We start from the raw sequence: 16,662 nt of genomic DNA on the forward strand, positions 1-16,662 counted from the left end.
ACAAACATGTTTTGTATAGTCAATAGACCTATCCTAATCTGTTGAATTAGGACTTAAAGGTGTAGGTCACCTTTAAGTCTGATCTTTATGTTTTTGTGGATCAAAAGGTTCCTTCTTTCAAACATGCTGTGAAAGTTAATCTTATAAATATACTTTTCTGTAAATTCACTCCTAAAAATGACTGTTTGAGCCTTGGACTTTCCTCAGCATATTGTGGTCTGCTTTTAGGGTGAACTTCCTTAGCCAGATGTGGGCATGCTGGATGTCCTTTAAATGGGTTGGCTAATCCCTTATTAGCCTCTTTCCAACCACTAACCATGAAATAATGCGTTCAGGACTTTCAAGAGACAACTTGAACATATATTAACCTATATCCATACAAAACGTTATGGAAAGCTGTTCCAGAAGTTGTTATAGCTGAAAAAGATGGGCAGATTTAATTCCCTATGGGTTAAAAACTGACAGTTCAGTTCATATGTGGGTGAAGAAAACTTTGTAGGTTAAAGGTCAAATCTGATGTGTTCATGTTATCCTTTGCTGCATGTAGAAAACCGCACAGGTCAAAGCAAAAGAGCTGAAGAGCCAAACTGAAACTAGTAACAAAATGTTTTACGAGTGAGACTTTACTGATAATCCTCTGAAGCTAATATATAAAAGTTGGAGGTCTGCAGGTCTATAAAATAAGTGTGAACTTGCCTTTGAGCAGAAGCCAAGAACTTTGTGTCCTCCCGACTTAACAAAAGCTGTCAGTAATCGTTCCCACGTTGTGTGAATGACCTCATTAAGGACGGCTTAAAAGCATTTTGTGGATTTCTCACTTTGTGTGGTTGTGTTCGAATGCCTCTAATCACTAACAAGTCTACAGCTGGCTGGCAGAAAATTAAAGATGCACAGTATATTTATGGCTCATGTTTGTGCTGGTATGTACAGTTGCCTTCCAGTTACTTTTGTATTTGTTCAAAAGAGTTCAAATGTTTGGCGCTTTCAAAATACATCTGAGTTATGGAAAAAGAGTGAACTGGGAGTCTGATAAAACCTTGTCTGGTTTTTACTTTTTATTTGATTGGATAAGCATCAAACCAGTTTTAGGTTTCCACCATTAACTCCTCCTATAAAACTTGACAAATGAAGGTTTTATTTCAAGTAATGAACACAAATGGAGTTTTACTGTAAGGCGACTATCTGGAAATCCTCATGCAAAAATCTATTCAGACACTAAGTAAGAAGAGCCTTTGCTGCTCAGAGACACAGCAGGAATGTTAAAAGGACTCAGCCTTATAATTGGCTGAATTCTTGTATCAATCATCAGTACATTATGAAAAATGCATTTCTGGACTTCTTCTCTCAGTAACTTAGCATTTAATGTAATTTAGAGCAAGGTGCATTTTATTGAATATTAAGTTTAGCTTTAGTTTTGGCATCAGATGGAGCTCAGAAAAGGTCAATTTTCCGCCGTCATGTGATGGGTGCTATTAGTTTTCCCATGTGGGTGAAGCTGACATCACTGAGGAAGACGTTTGGGGAGCAGATGAAGATGGCAGCGTTACGCACCGACTCTCCATCTCAGGAACATAATTACTGATGGTGACCTTTCTGTTTAATGTCATCAGTGTTGTCGAGGCCTTTCGAGAGTTGAAAAGATGCTTTTAGTTCTCCTACACAGAAATTTAAACTTATAAGACCCTTATATAATCCTTTATTAACAACATCCATCCACCTACTGTCTATACTTGCTTTTCCCTGCAGAGTTGTGTGGGGGCTCGGTGCCTAAATCCGTTATGAGATAAGTGAGATGTCCTAAATTTCCTAAAATTCAGACCATACTTTTATCTTCCCACTCAAAAGGCCACATTGTTGTCATGAATCTAGATTAACTTTTTCACTTTTATTTCATTAGACCTCCATGTTGGCCCAGGTGGAATGGAGTTTGTGTGATTTTGGTTTGCAGTGGTTTTGACATGAATTCTAGATGTTGAATCTTGAACTTTGACCTTGCCAGAGGCAAGTGTTGTTCCTTTCTGACCTTCTGGGTGGTTCATTGTTACTCTGAGTAATTTAGGTACAACTGCCCCTTTTTGGTTGATTCTTCACCTCTATTCAGTCCCTCCAGGAAGTTGCAGACTCTGTCGTCATTCTCACATTTCACAACTTTGCTGCAAACTTGACCAACCACCCCAATGTTTTCTGCATATCATTCCTTTCTGACCAATCACTACAATGCCTTAGCGCCCTTTTTAAGCTGAATCTGTGAGATGAAATCATATGTGATACTAATCAGTAACAATTTTCTTTTTTTCCTGCAAAAAACATTTTGAGATCTTCAGTAAAATTTGATTATTCCTTTTACTTGCCAGTGTGTGCCAGACTTTGTGTTGAAAAAACACGGTTTCATGATTACGATGTATCAATTAAATAAGAAATACAAACAAAATCACAGGGGAATAAGTTTATTCATGCAATAAGTCATTAAAAAATATGCAGTGCCATCATCCTACCACTTCCTGTTGTCTTCTTTGTCATTTCCACCAGTAGTAACATCCTGTTGTTGATTACGACTCGTGTGATGTAAAAAAAAAAAAGGTTTTCATTTGCAGTTTTGCTAACTAAACTCACTTTGATTCATCTGAAAAACAAAACTTTGAAACACAATTTTTTTTTTAAATTGTCGTGTTTTCATTAAGCTAATTTATTTTCGTAATTCCAATTTGTGAAATTATAGGGTCAATGGAAATGCATCAACTGTGGTTTTCTGAAGTCACAAAACTGCTAAGTATCAACAATTTTTAATTGAAAAATAATGAGTTTGTTTTAGATATATTTTACCCGACTTTATGGTGTCAAACAGGTTTTACTTTGATGTTTTTTTAACTATTATTATTATTACACAGGTCTGGTAGTAATCAGGCCAATAAATGCTTTTCTACAGTGGCACACACTGCGACATGTTCATGAACGTCTTGCATAATGTCTATAGCAAGGAACTAATTTGAAAATGTATTCAGGCTGAAGTGCTGGGAGTGCTGTAGGTGAATATTACTTTCCCAAGCATACTCCTTAAAATTTATATTCAAAATTAATTAGTGTGGAGCATCACCTCTGTTTTACCTGTCAAGCTATTCACATTTCTTCGTTTTTGCTCCTACTTTCAAGGTTTGTTGCATTTTCTTTTCAGATCTGACAGGAACAGCTTTTATGATTACACAGAATTACAGCTCTGGTGCACTCATGCATCTTTCTGCAGGGGAATAAACACCATGAACTGATCACACAGTGACTCACGCTTGAATGGAGGTGACGAGGGTTATCGACATGCTCTCAGCACAGCTGTACATGTTCCAGCTGTGAAGAAAACGCATCTTGTTGTGCATTTAGCGCACGATTCATTCCTGCTTGCATTGGATTTTTTTTTCTTTCTTTACAAAAGGGTATGTAAGATGAGGCAGAACAGAGATTCCTAGAAACTGAATGTTATTTTCTTCACTATATGCTGAAATGTCCCGCTCATTCAGGACACAATGAGTGGGACATTGGTAACGGAGTGGTAATGAAACTGTAAAGCTGTGTAACACAAAGCGGAAAGGACAAATGCACATATTTTTGCATCTTTCAGCTACAATTCAAAGAAACAGAAGAAAAATGTTGCTTTTTTATCTTCTGGGTTCTTTTTGAATTTTATTTTATCTTTGCATTACTTTGGCTGTTGACCAGATTTTGTATTTGGGGTGAATTTTAAGTTTTTCATTGTCATTTTATTGAATTTTAGTTCTTAAACTAAATAAAATGATTATTATCCCTTCAGGATTATTTGTGATTATGTGGATACAAACTAACTTGTATTTTTTCATATAGTTTGTTTATTTTAAAGAAACATTAATTGCTTAAACCAACTTTTAAGGGGTTAAATTAAATAAATATGAATATTTTTGTTATGTAAAATGAGGATTTTTGTTATGCTCAGTATGACAGATTGCTGCAAAATTAATAACTTAATGTAATCGTTTTCCACTGACGCAACAAACTCGGTCAGCAGCTGTGATTGCTCTAAAATCAGTGATTCATTGCTGTCCGCTTGGCTGATTGGAAATGTTTTAGAAATTTTAATAAAAGACTGATACATGTTGCACAAGCTTTTTATAGCTAGGAGAAAATTGGAATCAGACAACATAATTAGATTGAACTGATTGTATATATTTCTTTTCAAATTATATATTTTTATTTTTTCCAAGTACCTTTAAAACAAATTTTAAAAAAACTGAATTGGATTTGGGATTTATTTCTTAAATTCACAATTCATGTCATTTGTTGCATCATTCCACAACCATAAGGTTTATATTCTGATTTTTTATTTTCCACAATCATAAAAGTTTTTAAAAAGCAAGAAACAGTTTTCAAATACATCAGAATTGAAAATGAACTGCAGAAACATCAAACAGCTACTTCAGCAAAGACTGATGCTAGTTTTCTGTGTGTTGGGAAACATTTAACACCCTGATTTGATTCCTGCAGACATCTTGTTTTCATTTCAGCTGCCTAATATGCTGACCTTATGCATCGTTTTCTTTACATCCGACATGTGTACTTATGGTAATACTCTGAGGGAAGCAGAACAGACAAATGAGAGCAAAGAAAACAGAAAACTGATTACATAAAGGCACATAAAATACAATACAACTCCTCCTCTGTTTCACTTTTCCCCTGCTGCACTAGCAGACTCATTAATGCTGACTGGACACAAACACAATTTCCTTACTACAGAAATTGACACTGGTGTCTTTCCGTAGTTCTAAAGTGGCTCTTTGATCAGAAAAAAAACAGAAGCTGAGCTCTTCAGAGTTATAACTGGAATGAATACTCACAAGAGAGCTTTAATTTGCTCATATCTCCACAGTTGCAATCACTTCTAGAGGCTCAGATTCACATCCACCGGCTGTAGATGCTGCAGCCTTTCCAGACGATCTGCACCGAGTTACTTTACCCAGTTTTTACAAAATAGCTAGCTAGCTAATTTCCGACGTTTGCGGCTTTTTCTCTCGTCATTTATTGACTCACCTGCCCTTAATGCTTACGGTCCTCAACACTCTGTCATTGAATAATGTGAATGTAGTAGCAAAACGTATTTTATCACGCTGCGACGAAAAGCTAGCTAATGTTACAACGGCAAGATGAATGCGTGTAACCATGGCAACGAGCGAGCGGTTAAAGGCGGGCCCGGCTCTTCCTGCAGTCAAGTTGCGCGCGCATCCACTGTGTTTACAAACAAATAATCCCTCCATACAGTATTAGAAATACACTAAAAGATGCAAATAAGCAAATAATTCAATTCCTTTCGAAAATAAAAAAATAAAAATGCTATCGCCTAAAATGCAACAACAGCATTAATTAACACCAGAGGAAGAATCTGCAGCTAAAACATGTGAAAGCTAACATCATTATAGTGAAGGGCTGATCTTTTGACTGTTGTTGGATTAATAGATTAATAATTGGATAGAAAAATGTGCTTAATAGAATAATTTTTACATAATTTGGACTAGATGAAGCTAAAACTTCCACCTGAGGACTTTTATTTAGAACACATTTACAGGCAAGGGTTACTTTTTATTTTAAATTAAAAATGTGTGTGCAGATAGTGCTTTGTACAGTTTTGGCTTAATTACAACTCTGAATATGTTGTTCGTTCAGCAAATGACTCTTTTTTGAGTCTACACTCCAGTTCACAATTAATCGATTACTAAATTATTTGACGATTATTTAAATGATCAATTAATCACGATTAATTGCTTCAGGTTGCATGGATTCATCATATTTAAGGGTAAACAAGCTTGCAGGAACTACAGAGTAACTCATGTATTTTAAAAGCTTTTGGCTTTTAAATCTCTGTGAAAACATGGACATGTGTTGCCCAGATTTTGAACTGGTACCTATAGCTCTGTGGCCGTATTATCTCCCAAAGAAGTTCAGCAGCATTATTTCCGTCTGTATTTACATACTTATGCAGACACTGCCTGTGAGAACATGCACACAGTCACGGCAGGGCAGCAGATTTAAAAACTTGCGGCCTCCTTTAAAATTTCTGGTAAATTCAATTATGTTGCTCTGGACTCCTCTCCTGCTGGACTTCGTGAGATTGTGGGCAGCCCCGTAGGGAACAGAGAGACTTGTTATATGCATACCGGGTGTGTCTACATGCAGCCAGTTACCACACACTCCATGTAGGAAACCACAGATTGTGAAGAGCTGGTGAATCTGGTGCACACTGATTATAACAGATTAACTCCAACCACCGTCTAGACGTGGTTGTGTTCAATATGTTTGCTGTCATGCTAATAATAAACCACAGATGACACAGGAAGTCAGGACGGCCTCCAGGCTGCCATCAATCAGAGATGGCAGCCTGGATACCTAACAAACTGGCACTCAGGGAATCTTTCTGCAGCCACAAACACAGTAATACAGCAAAGTGATTAAAAACAAAATCTTTGAATATTATTTTCATTATCAGAACACTCCATGCCCTGACCTTGAAGAATAACATCTGAGTGAAGGAATCATGTCGAAATAGTGTTATTAGATTAAAAGTGATGGTGCATAAATGACGGATTTTGCTATTTTTTTGTCTGAAGTGCTGGATAAGGAGTCAAACATAATAATTTTCTCTGGCTGGTCCATCAAACATTGGAGTCAAAACAAAACCAGTCTCAGGATTCCAGATTTGTTTCTGCAGCTGTAAAAACAGACAACCAGTGCTAAGCGTGCACCGCTAGGTACTGCAAGGAAACGACTGTTTATTAGCCGTGACATCAGCTCAACAAGCAACGCTAAAGCTAGCTTAAAAAATAATAGATAAGTGGCTTAAAACCGGGTCACTCAAAAGAAAAGCAGAAGATGCTGGTGGAAAGCAAATCACTTAAAGGTTATATGATTGGAGGAAGTCAAGAAATACTTGTTGAGAGCATTGGTGAGTCATTCATGAGCGATTTGATTCCTTTGAACGGCTCTATGCCATGACCGAGTCTCAGTTTATTTTACATCTTTTAGCTACTTTTCACATTAAAAAAGTTAAAAGTCAATTGTGGAACTTGTGTAAGGTTGTGCCTTATAATGGATCCAGGACAAAAACTGAAACTCTTCATCTTTAAGAACTAAACTGCTTTTTTTTCTATCAGAAACTGCAATATTTTAGACATCTGGACCACAGGCAGAAAGTACAAGAATAATTCTTTGAAACGTAGACCGTCTGAAACCGTTTATGGAAAACTCTGCTTTCTGAGTTAAAGCGGGTAGCCCTGCTGTGGCCGTGAAATGTCAGCAGAAAGGATGAGCGAAAGGAACAGATTTTAGATGTTATATGGTGGAGAAATGAATTGTGACCTTTTGAGTGTGAAGATGCTGGGTGGAGAGTGAGCTCCTCTAAGTCTGAGGCCATTGTTTTCTCTCTCTAGGGGGTCAGTTTATGCCTCAAGCAGAGGAATTCAAGCATTTCATGTTTAAGTCCTGAGTCATGGTAGGATGGGTTATCTTTAAAAAACAAAACCCACCAATGGCAGTGAAAAATGTTAAAATTACAGCACTGCAAAAATACAAAATCTCAAGTGTCTTTCTACACTTGAAATAAGACAAAACTAAGTTTTTAGCAAGAAATAGGAGCTTGTTTAAGTCAATAATATTGAAGGAAAAAGTATGAATGGAACTAGTTTGGTTATATTTTCTAAACCTTTTGGTAGAAATGTGTTCTCTGTGACCATTTCTTCTTTTATCTACAATGTTTTTAATTCTCCTTCATACATTATAGATGCAGAATAAGAACAGAACAGAACAAGATACAACAGCTGAGAAAACCCAATAAAAACAAAGTCTTACCAAGTTTTTATGTCTAGTTTACAGTACAAATATCTTAGTACATTTACAAGACAAAAATAACTTTTCAACAATAAATAGTTCCTATTTATAAAATGTATTTGTTCCATTGGCAGATTATTTCACTTATTACAAGACATTTTTTGCATTTTATAAGTGACATAATCTGCTGTGAACATGAGCAGTGCATGGCATGATCCTCTGATTTTCTGTTCTTTCTGCATCATTCAGCTGAAAACACATCTGTGTTTGTATCTATTTACCACTTGCGTGTGCAGAGAAAGTGGATTTGATAAATCAGGGATGTGTGAGACACACAGAGGTTGTGAATCTGTCCTTTCATGGCTGAATGAAACTGATGAAGCTATTCAGACAGTCTTACCTTTTATAGAACAAATGGCACTAACAGAACGAGGAAGTGGAATATTATTAGAAGTTGCTTAGTTTTATCTCTACTTTAAGCAACTAATTGCAAAGTTTACTCTTTGACTGTAAAACATTTGAGCCGCATTTAGTTGTGTCTACTGTCTTCTCTTTAAAGTCAAATAAATTCAGTGAGTTTTAGATTTCGAGCCTAAATCTGAGTTTATGAAAGATAAACTTACAGCAGTAAGTTGTGTTAACTTTTTATCAATTTCGCCAAACATCCAAGAGTTTTAGGTTAGCACTTAAAAAACACTAAAAGAAGAAAAAGACAGGAGTGGGAACTATTTCCCAGAATGCTTAGTGGCATGTTTCTGTATCCTGAGATGGAAGTACGTTACATTGATCTGACTCCTGTGTTTATTTCCATGTCCTGTTCAAACTTAATGTTTCTGAGCTGAATTCATCATGACGTTTAATAAAATTAATTATCAGATCAGAAATGTTGTTCATGCAATTCGAAACGAGACTTTAAATTATTATAAAGTAAAATAAGTCGTTATTTTAACTTGATATTGCGAGTAAAAATAACAGAAGTGTGGCTCGTTAACTGGTAGAGGGCAGATTTTTCTTGCATATTATGAAATAATTACATGGTTAAGTTAAAACACAAATCAAGATTAACGAACTTACAAAACAATGTTTAGACAACTTGTTTCTCCTTGTTGCCGAAATGTGCAGCTATACAAATAAAATTTGATTGATTGATCGATTAAATCAACTTTATGAACTTTAATTTCTGAGTTAAAGCCAAAACAATTTTCTTGTTGACTTAACTTTTATTTCCAAGGCAGCAGGTAAACTTTCATTTTCAAGTTAAACCATCTTCAAATGTTTCAGTGTTTCTGATCAAAGAGCTGGATGTTCGCTCACTTTCTAAAAGCCTTGAGTTCTCATCACATTTGTTGCTGTTGTAAATGATATCTTTGTATAAAAGTGTTTTTTTCTACTGAATTGGTAGAAAAGAAAGAAGTTGTAGAGCAGCTTCACTGCTAAAGGGATTTATGGCAATAAAAGTCTGTCAATGTTTAACCCTCTTTTTTTAGATCTTTAACATTTTCCAGTTTATTTTTACGATATTCAGCAATCTGTGTAAGGCAGCTTTCATTCCATATTTGTCAATGAATAGCTCGGCCGCCTTTCACCTCCTTGTCATTAACGTCTCTAACCGATTAGAATAAAAAGGAAAACCGCTGTTCTCGAAAACCTCAGTTTGTTCTGCTTGACTTGTTTGACCTTCGCCTTACAGGCAGCAGAGAAACAGTCATGCTACTATTCAGAGATCAGTGCCAGATTGAAGTGGCAGAGATGTAATCCTCTCTGTCCTCTTTGGTCCATTCGTCATGCTAGTTAGCATGACGAAGTCACATCACGTGTCCAGAGCCCAGTCCGTCACTCTCAGTCAGCAGCTCAAAGCTTTTCTCATTTTTGATGGTTTATAATATATAATTTGCTAAACAGCATGTAAAATATTCATTTTAGGAATCCTAACCAGCCTAGCAGGAAAGATTTAATCTGCGAGATAAGTTTGTATCTCTATTTATGCACATTAAATGATTGAAATGTCTATTTTAGTTCAAACTCAACTTATTTGGCCTTTTAGGCACATAAATAGTTGTGTTTATTTCGAATAATACTGTTTTTTTAGTATTTCTATATTCACTTGATTTTACTGTGTATATATAGTTTTTCATATTGATTTTGCTTTTTATACTGCTGTAACAATGTAAATTTCCCCATTGCGGGATTAATAAAGGAATATCTTATCTTTACATTCTGCCAAATGAAAAGTTGTTAAATAGTATTTAACTTTAAGACAGTGATGTCCAAACTTTTGTATCAAGGGCCAAAATCCCCAAGTTGAAAATCTTCAGGGGACAAAATTATCCTTTTCTCTCCATTAAAACATGCAAAAATCATGTTGTTTCTCCTTTACCTGCACAACAATAAACTGAAAAAGTTACTTTTTTTTCTTTAACTGAAACCAACATTGATGTGAAATTAGCAGTAATGCTTACATTTATTTAGCTTTTTTAGCCAAATATTTACCATTTTCTCTCTTGGTCTATAAATTGTTTTTGGTTCATTTCCAGCAGCAAAAAATGAGAATTTTCTTTTAAAACTTTAATTTCTGAGTGAAAAGTTGTTGGATGTTTGTGGCATGCTATCATCTGCTAATGAAAGAGAAAATATTCATGTTGTAAGATGTAAACTTGCCATGGAAATCTCCCCCTAAAACAGTTTTAAAAAGTGTCATCAGCATCGGCTCCAGATGCCAGAGGCCAAATTTGAACCATTTTTCAGGGACCACACAAACTCATTCTAAGAGCTGAAATAAACTTCAATTAAACCAGAAATCTGAGTAAAACTTTACAGAGGAAAATAAAGTGATACACAAACATTGAGGATGAACGGTACGAAAGGTTTTGTTTACTGGCAGGAAATGGAAGTAGTGAAGAAGGAAAGCTGACCCTGCGCTCAGTCTGTTTGTGCATACATTCAGCTAATAAATGTTTTTCGATGCGCCGTCTCTTCAGTCTTTATCTGACTTGAGTATTTTCTCCTCCAACCAGGCAGAATGTTGTTTGTCTTTTTAACCAAAGCCAAACGGTGGAAAAAATCTCTTCCTCTCTGTTTGTCTGTTTGCAGTGAGCAACGCCTGGCAGACGTTTTCTTTCACGTTTGACGAGAACTTCTCAGATGAGTTTCTGCCTCACCTGGAGGACGACACCCAGAGTAAGACTGATGTGTTCACATAGTTCAACTGAATATTTTGACGATGATTTGAGATAATTAAATGAATGTGAATCTGAGCGTTTTGACCCGGGGCTCCGGCACCATTTTAGTCTTTTCTTGTTTTATTTTTTATAACTTTGGTTGTTTTAATATTAGTAGAGTTTACATTTTCTTTGATCAATATTTCTATTTTTTTTTGTTATGTTGACTCTTCAGTGTTTCTAATTAATGTCTTTTTATAGTTTTTTTATGTACATTTTTATTTGATCTTTTATGTTTTTTGCCACAATATGCGTAATATTTGGGATAGTGTTGAAACTAGATTGTTCCATTCAGACACATCCAATAAATTAAAATATTATTGAAAAGTCAATTTATTTCAAGAACTTAATCACTAAATAAAACATATCATATAAATTATTTACACACCGATAAATGTTTGAAAACCTTTATTTCTGTTAATTTAGATTTTTTTCCCCCTTACATTTGATGAAAACATGACTTTTAAAATAAAAATAATACATCAAATCAATTAAAAAAAATAACATTTTATTACAGAAATGTGGGCTTGATAAAAAGAGTATTTAATACCTGCTTAACTGTTGTTATTTTAAGGTATTTTTAATCTGAAAAACAAGACTCAGGGATATATATTCAAATTTATTGATATGACTGTCAATTTATTCTGATTTAATGTCAAACTGTGAAATTTACAATGTAATTTACAACATAAATATTGTATATTCATTTCAAAAACTAAATAAAATAAATTAAAAAAAACAGAAATGGATTTGAATTATATAAGTTTACTCCAGTTTTGAAACCGAAAAACAAATACTTAAAATGTCAATTTTGCATATTTGGGGAGAAATCTGCAGAATCTTTTTAGACTTTAACTTAACTTGGTATCAATGGAAAATTTAAATTTCAGAAAAATCAAGAATCAATGCATTTGACCAAAGAAATAAATAAATAAGGGTAATATATTACCTTTAGAAGGGCGTTTTTGTGCTTTATGCAATGAAAAGGGACCTGAAATTCAGGGACCTCCTTCATAAAATGAAGAGATAAAACATTGAAATAACTTCCAAATGCGTTTCTGGGGACTAGAAACCGAAATGAAACATACATGGTCTGAATTAAAAGTTAATGTTTCATTTCTTCTTTGTTACGTGAAAACTCAGCATGGAAGCAGCTCAGCAGAGAGAGAAACACTTTCAATCAGAGGGCGGATATTTTTAGGACGCTTCAAGTGTTGACAGAGGGCATCTGAAGCAACAGTTTAATGATACGCCTCGTATTTCTGTGGTTTTTTGGAACCAGAGGGATTTAGTGTTATTAGTTTTATGGTGGCTGTTTCCTCTTCATTAATCACATGACATCTTGAATGAGTTCCTCCTCTGATCCTGTTCATCAGCCCCCCACACTCTCACAATCATTCAGCCTTTACAACCGACCTGTCTGCCTGCCTGCCTGCCATAAACTGAGTTTAAGTCGGGTGAAACCGCACAGCTTATGTAAACCATTAGTTAATCATGAGGTTTTTGACATGTTTTGATGTTTTTAAGTACTGTGGAGTTGGACCAAGTTGTTTTTTATTTGCTATTTTGCTTTTGCCAACATAGATTTTACCTCTGTTTTGCTTCTGCTTCTGCTTTTTGTGCTTTTCTCTGTTTTTAGTTTAGCTACAGATTTGGTCAAAGGTTTACATTCACTCATCAGAGGCACAGATGTCGAGCTAATTTGATGATTATAAATTATTTAGATCTTCCTTTCTCCAGAGCTAAGTGATGAAAGAGAGAGAACATTTTTAAAACAAAAAACTGGGTGCTTCAGTTTGAATTTATTGTAGATTTTCTCTAAACCAAACAGGGTCAGAATTATACATACAGGCTCAAATAAACACACATCTTTGTCTAGCAGTTGGGGGTTGTAAAGTGTTTTTTTTTATCCTTTTAACTATTTTGTTTTTAGCATAACATACCAAAATATTCCCCATTATACTGCAGACTTTGCCCAATTATTCCGTTCCTCTCCTGCTTTATCCTTCTGTCACTTGTTGACCAAACCCAAAGATACTTTAGGTCACAGGAGTCAAACTCATTTTCATTTAATCAATAATCTGAATGTTCTTAAAGGGCCAGTTGTACCAAAATGTATTGACACCCATTAAAATGTTAAAATATTAATAAATAGCTGTTTGTTTCATCAATCAATAACAGTTTCTTAAAGTTAAATAAAATTGAACATCTTTTCTCATTGATCAATCCCGTCTGGGTTTTTATTCTTGTTGTGTTGTTTTGCCTTCTGAATCACAGATGTTGTGGTGCTAATTTAGAAATTTAATCTTGCAAGGAATTTTTTCTGATATTTGCGCTAATGTATGATGCTAAATATGACTTTTTAGTCACAGACTATAATTTGACATCAAGTAAGGCTGAGGCAGCTGTGACTTAAATCCAATGTTTCTGACCGATTTTGAGAAAAATTTGCAGTAAAATCAAAAAAAATGTGGGGCTCTGTTGATTTTGTGTGAAATTTGCGTGAATCTTGCAGATTTGTGAAAAGCTGTAATTTGGCCACATAAGAAGCTACGGTGGGCCAGATTTGGCCCCCGGGCCTTGAATTTGACACATGTGTTTTAGATCCTCTGTTTCAGGCAGAAAATCTTTTTTTGTTTGTTTTTTATCACAGTTTTTCATTGCATAATCACTCCTCTCTGAAAATTAAAGGTTTGTTGAAAGCATTTCATGCTGAAGATGACTAACCCCTGATTATGTTGCAGTTACCTCTTGTGATTTTGAGTCGTTGTGTTACTGGACTTTCACATACAACAACACTCACAGCGACTGGTCAGTGGTTTCACCTCAGCAGCTCAAAGGCACTGGGGCCAGGACGACGCCTGAAATCGATCACTCTCTGGGCCGATCTGATGGTGAGACTCACTGATGAATTATCGATTTGCATTTCACTAATTTTAGTTTGACCAAATGTGAGATCCAAGATGTTTTAAAGGTGACCTATTATGCTTCCTTGAACAGGTTAGGATAGGACTAACATGTTCTTAACATTTTTACACATAATCATTCTTAGATAATTATATTTTAGTCTCATTTTGAGTTCATTTCATAATGAGCTGTTTTAGGGTCTCTTGTCACTTTAAATCTTTTGTTGTTAGGGTTGCTGGGTAACAGGGCAGAGTTCGCTGGGGTTGCTAGGTAGCAGGGCAGAGTTCGCTGGGGTTGCTAGGTAGCAGGGCAGAGTTCCACTGGGGTTGCTAGGTAACAGGCTGGGCCTGCTGATTTGTGCCGTTACATTTGGAAGGTTTTTGAAGCATCTCATTTTCCAGACGCCAGAAAAACGTGAAATTACTGCCAAGAAACCAGCTGGATGGTTTTATTTAAGCGTTTGGGCTGTTTTAAGAAGCAGCACTCTGCAAAAACACAAATTATTACCAAATATTTTTGGTCTAGTTTCTAGAGCAAATATCTTAGTATGCTTGAAAAAAGACAAAACTAACTTATAAGTAAATTTTCAGCAAGATATAGGGTATTATTTTAAGTAAATAATTCCTTAACATTGATGAAAAAGTGCTAGTTTCATTGCCAGATTATTTATGTTATAGGAAAAATATCTTATTATAAGTGAAATAATAGTGGAGCTAGTACTTTTCCATCAATATTAAAGAATTATCGCCTCAAAACAAGCTCCTATGTCTTGCTGAAATAGTTAAGTTCTGTCTTATTTCAAGTATGTTAAAAATTTGCACTAATCAAGACCAAAATTACTTGGTAAGATTTTGTGTTTTTTCAGTGTAGTTACTCTAAATCTAAATCAAACATCAAAATTAAAATCTCCCTTTTTACTTCGAGTGTTTCATAAATATTAAAACATTATTGACCTAAAACAAGCCTCCTTTTCTCGCTGAGAAGTTTTGTAGTTTGTCTTATTTCAAGAGTACTAGAAACAAGACAATAGTGGTTGGTAAAATTTTGTATTTTTGCAAAGTAGAAACCCAAATGGAAGTACAAATACATGCTAAATTTTGCATCATAGTTCCTGTTTAAAATACATCTAAATAGATGCTTCTTTGTTTTGTCCCCTCAGGGCATTTTCTTCTTCTGAGTCCGTCTGATGCAGAGAAATGTGAGCACCAAATAATAAGTCCGGTCTTGCCTGGGAGCAACAAACAGTGCATTCTGCAGGTTGCTCTCTATGAATCCGGTCCAACTTTGGGCAACCTCACGGTCTTGATCAAACCTCTTCTGTCAGATTTGATCGTTCACTCCGAGGTTCTCAACCAGAGGAGACCAGACACCCACAGGTAGCCATGAACAAGTCCGTCTTTGTCTCAATAATGTTGTTCTGAGCTCATTAGTTTGTTTTGTGTTTCTCTAGTAAAATGAAAGTAAACAACGTTCAGATTCAAACAAAGAAAGGTGACATTCCTCCAGAGAGAGCAAGGTCAACATGCTAGCAGAGCTAAGAAAATGAAGATTTAATTTGAGGCAGAACTGTGTATTGTGGAACAACAGACCGACCCTTGAGTATTGTTTGGAAACCGTGGGCAGGTATTTCCTATTGATGCGATGCTGAAGTGCAGCCATTTTTAGACCAGCTAAAAGCATTCGTGTCTCTGGATGTGGGCCGGAGATTTATTTAGATGTAATTGGTGAGGACAGAAGAGAGGATGGATGGGCATGTACAGTAAGTCGGTACGCTGGCTTTATTAATATCTCTGCGGTAATGGACTTTGCAATTTCATTATGAAACACACACACACGCGCGCGCACAGCGTTTCCATTTATTCAGCTCGCCATTCATGTCGTACAGAAGAAGTGAGCAGACGTCGCTTACTGAAACTTTTTAAACACTTTTTCACAGAATTTAAGGTAAATGGAAAAATGTAAGGAAATCAGCAAAATGTAAATTTCCAGAAACCTGAAGGTGAAACTTTTATTTGCTCAAATAGGTAAACATTTCCAGACTTCATATGTAAAAAGACACTGACATGGCCTGAAATGCCACTCAACGAGGAAGAAGCCGTCACTCAGTAAGCGACATTAAAAACCAGGTTACAATTTAAAAATGCACTCAGGGTCAAAAATCTTGAAGTTTTTCTGCTAGTAATCAGTGTTTTGGTGGAAAAAGCTTCACACAGCGTACCGTGGTGACAGATGTGGGTGTTTTGATCTTGTTGATTTAATCTTTTCCTTGTATTAGACCAGGGGTGTCAAACTCAGTTTCACCGAGGGCCACTTCAGCATATTGGCCCCCCTCAATGGGCCACATTGACGGTACAAATCAGGAGTGCACCCCAGACAAAAGGTTGACTTCCCTCATTCAGGTCTGTAGAGGTTTATAATGAGTCAATGGTCCAGGTGTGTTAGAAAAGGAATGCATCTAAAGCTGCAGATGGTAGCTCTGGAAAACTAGACTTGGGCAGCCCTAGCATGAATGTATAAAAATACAATGTTAAAAATAAATTAAACACCTCATATTGTTAAATAACTGATTTTATGTATTGAAGTATTAAATATTACATTTGAGTTTCCATGGCCTATAAAATGCTCGGGGGCCACATGTGGCCCGCAGGCCTTGAGTTTGACACATGTGCTTTACGCCATAGAACTCCCAATTGGTAATTGA

At 35.7% G+C, this 16,662-nt stretch overlaps 1 protein-coding gene across 2 annotated transcripts in view; it reads left to right on the forward strand.

Annotated features, from left to right (window-relative positions):
• The window catches only part of ltk (leukocyte receptor tyrosine kinase), a 79,645-nt gene that overhangs the window by 23,406 nt on the left and 39,577 nt on the right, over nucleotides 1–16,662 (forward strand). Inside the window, exons 2-5 of one of the 2 annotated variants that reach the window (XM_016675956.1) lie at nucleotides 10,927–11,013; nucleotides 13,799–13,948; nucleotides 15,121–15,337; nucleotides 15,412–15,477. In XM_016675956.1, coding sequence (XP_016531442.1) covers nucleotides 10,927–11,013; nucleotides 13,799–13,948; nucleotides 15,121–15,337; nucleotides 15,412–15,477 — 520 coding nt within the window. The remainder of the gene's footprint in view (nucleotides 1–10,926; nucleotides 11,014–13,798; nucleotides 13,949–15,120; nucleotides 15,338–15,411; nucleotides 15,478–16,662) is intronic. The other variant, XM_016675957.1, reaches the window with a different exon arrangement.

This window comes from Poecilia formosa, unplaced genomic scaffold, assembly GCF_000485575.1.
Source record: "Poecilia formosa unplaced genomic scaffold, Poecilia_formosa-5.1.2 Scaffold123, whole genome shotgun sequence".
Taxonomy (NCBI): Eukaryota; Metazoa; Chordata; class Actinopteri; order Cyprinodontiformes; family Poeciliidae; genus Poecilia; species Poecilia formosa.